Consider the following 5420-nt stretch of genomic DNA (forward strand, 5'->3'; position numbering starts at 1 on the left):
CTAGGAAATATAGCTAGATTAGTCATTTTCTCTTCTTTAAACTCTAATATATAGTGAAAAAAATCAGCTTCCCCGTGTTAAACCCAAATTCATTCCATTTGGAATGTGAATTTTGTATGCTCTGTTTTAATATTAGACGATGTATTTGATCACTCAAAATTAAACGATGCCACAAAATGGTTCTACCTAGTGTCTTTATTTCCATTAAATCATGTTTTGGATTATTGTTAAATTAGTTATTATCTGATCTAAAGTGTTGTATAACAATTGGGCTTGGATAAGTTGCAACTTGTAGAAACGAAATTTTTGAGGACGTGACAACTGACAACGTGTAACATACAAGAAGGTCTACATGATCTTGATTTAGATGTTAGCAGAGTGGTATTAAAGGATTCTCCTCTTGTTTTAAGATATGCATACACATTTGTCTTTTCTCAATTCTTTCAATATCTCAACAACCAAAAATTAATATAAAATAACTGCGGTATAGGTAGAGAAAACTTGGAAATTAATCTGGTTCTAGTCTAGAAGAAATGTTATTTAGATCGTCATTTTATATGAAATCGTGGACGCTTTTTTATAGGTTTTACCGTACCAGTTTGACCTACAAATAAAATGTGAGAATTTGCTGAGTTTATTTTACACTATTTCAATGAAATCTATTTAGCTGCTAACTGGAGGACTCTTCATTTGCTGAGTCTTAATGGGAGATTGTAAAAGGGGATGTGATGAGCTTTGTCAAACACTACAAACATTTCGGGACTTTTGCGAGGGTTTGCCGCTCATCCTTTATCACCCTTGTCCCGAAGACTAGGGACCCTCATTTTACCTTGGGAATCACTAGAAAAGCATTAGGATTCTTGTTCATTTGGTGTTATTTTGAGTATTATCAATCGATACTAGAAGCTTTTGGTTTTTTTTGGGTCAATGAATTTGTTTACAAATTACAAATCAATTCATAGCAAACACAACCTACTATAGGCCAATTACTTACTAAAATCCATTGTTGTCCTATTCTACAAGCAAAAGTCTTGGCCATATATACCTAAGTCAAATTATATGCAGAGGATTAAAAAAAAGGAAAATGACTTAAAAGACCAATTATGTTTTCAACTCGTTCAAAATATCCCAATTATCTTTCTATCGTTCAAGAAATACCAATAAAATTGTGGTTTTGTTTAAAAAACCAAATTAAGTTATCGGTTTGTTCACTTGTAATTAAGAGGAATCGACAACTGTGGGTTAAAACCTTTTGTTAACCGGGAAATGGAAGTCAAGAAAAATAAAAGATGACATGGCTTTGTTTTGTTGATTACGTGGAATTAAAAACACCCACCCTCACTAAATTACCTGGCGATCTAGGGTTTTCACTCACAGGAGGTAAAATCGATTTCTACACAAAGGGAAATCGACAAGTGCAACAAGCATGTCAACAGATGGTGACTCCCTCACCATTGATGTCTACTGTATTTTGTTCTAATCCCTTCGTTTACTTCCATCATAAGAAAGTATCTGTTACAAATCTAGACTTATGTAACATGGATTTCAAGGTCTTCAAAACCTACCTCCAAAAATTGATCAATATGTTGAGAATTGTTATCGAGAATTAAGATGTGAAACAATAGATTTGAATCATGAATGATAAAGAACACACGAAGTAAATAATAATCAGATCTCGTTTTATTAAGACTGATTACAGAATAAGCTGAAGAGAGTTTTTGTGTTTCGATATCCTCTCTACTTCAAGCCTACGTCCCTATTTATAGGGAACTTACAAAAAGTATACTAAGTCTAATACATTGAAACTTCGCATGTTGCACTTCGCATTTAACATAGACTTAGTAAAATACATACAAAATGCGAATCATTACAAGACACTATTCGACTTTTACAACTAAACACCTACACAATAATAGATGTCAGGATGTATATTACTGTCGTAAAAATCGGTCCCTCGTGGATGGGTTGAGGGAGCTCAGAGATGAAGAACTGTTGGTAAGGTAAAAAAAACATCTTATTCACGATCCATTTTGCCCCTGTTATTCAAACTATGTAAAAATAGACCATCTTGCCCCTGCTATTAAACCTGTTCTTAAGACTGTGTAAAATTGGACCATTTTTCCCCTGCAATTATTTTATCAGTGGGGACATATGTTTTGGTTAATGGTTAACAGTCGCATAAACATCCGTTTTGTTGTTCATTAAACTTTAAAAGGAAGTTGTGTGGCCTTTGCTTTCTACCAGAAAACCTTTAAAAAAACAAGCTGTGAGACTTCAAAATACGCGAGGGGAACCCACAACCACAAGGGTAAGAATCCTCAAAAACCTTATTGTTCTTCCAAATATTGGAGCTTGAGCTTGAAGCCATCACAGACCAAAAGAACCAAAAGAAGAAGAAGAAGAAGAAGAAGATGAACCACTAGAAGAAACGCAGGAGAAGAAAAAGTGGCCTTCCTATCAAGCCTACTTCCTATTCATTTTAGCCCTAATCCCATTTTAAATAAAGATGCCATGTCACGCACGTCCATGTCATCAATTGTTTTGCCAACTCGTCAACTTTTAATCGAACTCCTACTTCACCCACAAGAACCGGTTACCACCCGGTGTTATTTGAACAAAAGACAATCTTTGTTGGTGTTTCTTGTACGATGCCGTACTTGGTTGTTATTTCTTGAACGATCAAAAGATAATTGGGGTATTTTGAACGATTTGTAAACTTCATTGGTCTTTTAAGTCATTATCCCTTAAAAAAAATTACAAGTGTATTTTATTAAACTCGACCTCTTAAAAAGTTTCACGATATTTTTAGTGTGATCTTAAGAAAACGGGCTCGATTGGAATTTTAACCTGAGCCGAAAACTGAAATATGTAACCAAGCCTAGTAAAAAAATCTTTAAAGGCTTATAATTGGTCCTTCATAAATAATTATTAGCCCAAGCCTTTTTAATTGATTTTTTGTATTTTTTTTTTAAATGTTAATAAATCTGCAACAAATATTTACTAATGTATCAATTAATAAAACTGTTATTTCGCTTTTTTAAACCAAACCTTCTCAACCGAACCCTTACCCGGTCTGGTTTCAAAAACGCCTAACCAAGCCTTACATAACCGCTTACAGGCTTAACCCGGCCTAAATCGGTTAAGGAGTCCCTTTGCCCACATCTTGAGTTTTTAAGTGCCTCTAAATACACATTCAATGCAACCCAAACATAAATTGAGGATACATACAATAATCCAACTCAAAGACTCTACCTCCACAACTAAGATTAGGGACTAATCCAAAAGCCACCTCCTTCTATTCCTTGATACAATTTAACTAACATCAAATTATGAACCCCAAATGCAAAAGCCTGAAAATTCAAACACAACTCGAAAGCATAGAGTCTGCAAGCCTTTAGTGTTTCCAGAAGATACGAGTTTACAGTAACGGAATTTATTTCATTAGATTTCACCTATACTACATATATATTGGTCTAAGAAAATTAAACATGCTCCTTGAATAGAAAATAAGGTTGTACACTAAAGTTAAGTACTTGACACAAACCTAATTTCGAAAAATATCATCAGACAAATAAATATAAGAAAAGATAGTATATAATTAGCACCAATGTCTTGGTTTTTATTTCCCTTGTACCATTCACCATCGTGTTGAAGCCTCTTTTCAATTTTGCAAAGTGATCAGAGATGTTGAAACACATGATCTCACGCTTAACAGGTGCTATCCAAACAAGACTGTCCACGTACTCGAGAATTTTAATCATGCCAACATGTGTAGTCGGAGTACCTATGCTTTTAACCTTGGCTGAAATTGGGTCGAACAAAGCTAGACCACAAGGATATCCATAAAAAACAAACTCACTGTGTGATGTGAATCCAATTGGAATTATACCACTAAACTGTGAAAAAACATGATGTTTTACCCATGATTCAGCCACCCTATACTCTTCCATCACCCACACCTCGCATCTCTCACCTTTAGCCCTTGACATCGCACAAAGCTTTCCATCCAAAACTCCTAACACACTGAACCAGTAATGTCCATGGTGATGTAGTTTAGAATCTGGAAGAGGTATCTCATAGAATGTCTCCACGCCCAAATCAAATGCCACTATCGTTTGTGCCTTCATCTCCTCATCAATATAACAAAGCCAATGAAGATGACCATCATGGCCATCTACACAAACTGCAGCTTGAGAATGAATCCTTATCACGCACGATGGAATCCTTTGAGTGATTAAATACCAAGAACCTTTTCTCATGCTATAAATTACAACTTGTTGCCAATCTTGAATGAAATATCCGTTAGACCGGCTACTACTGGGTTGTCGGTGAACACCCATAAACTTAACGACTTTGTAATCATCGGTTTTTGGATCAAACCCAAACCGGATTTGACATATGTTGGAATCACTATAACAATGGGAAAGAATAGAAAGTGGGGGGATATTTAACATGGCATTCAGAGAAGGATTCCAAATGTTAACATCTGATGCGTCAGAAAAAACATATTAGGCCATTAACTGAACCTATAACTCTATAATATATTTTCTGGAGATTAATCGGGAGTTTGATGAAATTAGTGAGTTCGAGATGGGGAGACCGAGTGGAATGTGCTGTGAATGGTTTTCTGTCAAAAGAAAATACGTCCCTGAACACCAATATAGTTTTATCGTTGTTATGGATGGAACGATGCAGGTGAAATTTTATGAAAGAGGGTTGTGATAAGAGAGCATTCCAAGATTTAGAGACACACCGCATTTGAGAAAGCTGTTTTGCCAATAACCTGATGAATACTTCTGATAAAATTTCTCCTGGGAGGTCATCATCCATAGTCGCTTGCTGCTGTGGTGAAGCCACTATCGAGTATCAAAGGATTATGGTGGATGAAGTTTTACTTCCGTCGTTCAAGCACGAGATGCCAGAGTGTTTTTCAGTTTTGGATTGTTAAGGATGGAGAGATCTCTTTCCTTTTTATTTAGATTTCTTGATACACGTCTTAGTAAAAGAAAATTAATTTTGGAAAATAAGATCAAAGATGGTGACAGATGCTAACAACCCCATTGTAGCGAAAACAGATTTAAAGTGATCATCGCCTCCTTTTGCCAAATACAGTAATACTCGAAAGTCGTTCAAAATCAAAGTCAATATTCATTAAATGGGAAGTATGCCATATAACTATATAAGTACATAACTGATCAAGTGTATTGTAGTAAACATGGCTAACCTTTAATTTCTTTCAATACTTCAAAGTGATCGTATGTATGTATGTATGTTGGTAAGATCACAACTATAAGTTTTTTGCAAAAACGGGTCGGTTTTTTTAAATATTTGTAAAAATGAGTTAAAAAAAAAAAAAAAAAAAACCGTTTGCACAAATACGGCTCTTAATTGGCCCGCTCATACGTAGATCATACATTTAT

General features: G+C 35.1%; 1 protein-coding gene across 1 annotated transcript; it reads right to left on the bottom strand.

Annotated features, from left to right (window-relative positions):
- Positions 1-2975: 2975 nt before the first annotated feature.
- Positions 2976-4830, bottom strand: LOC145066771 (F-box/kelch-repeat protein At3g06240-like). The gene is made up of 7 exons (XM_079014044.1): positions 4506-4830; positions 4272-4410; positions 3635-4224; positions 3534-3544; positions 3290-3350; positions 3105-3181; positions 2976-2984 (listed from the first exon to the last, which is right to left on the bottom strand). Exons 1-7 carry the CDS (start codon positions 4828-4830, stop codon positions 2976-2978), a joined length of 1212 nt encoding a protein of 403 aa, XP_078870170.1.
- Between the last annotated feature and the right edge of the window lie 590 nt (positions 4831-5420).

The sequence above is a fragment of the Lactuca serriola genome, chromosome 8, assembly GCF_051521515.1.
Source record: "Lactuca serriola cultivar US96UC23 chromosome 8, Lser_US96UC23_V15, whole genome shotgun sequence".
Lineage (NCBI taxonomy): Eukaryota > Viridiplantae > Streptophyta > Magnoliopsida > Asterales > Asteraceae > Lactuca > Lactuca serriola.

Coding starts and splice junctions, on each gene's coding strand:
- LOC145066771 (XM_079014044.1), bottom strand. CDS start 4,830: ATGGATGATGACCTCCCAGGAGAAATTTTATCAGAAGTATTCATCAGG. Junction 4,411..4,505: donor TTCAGTTAATGGCCTAATAT/GTTTTTTCTGAC, acceptor CCATTGTTATAG/TGATTCCAACATATGTCAAA. Junction 3,182..3,289: donor GTATCAAGGAATAGAAGGAG/GTGGCTTTTGGA, acceptor ATGTGTATTTAG/AGGCACTTAAAAACTCAAGA.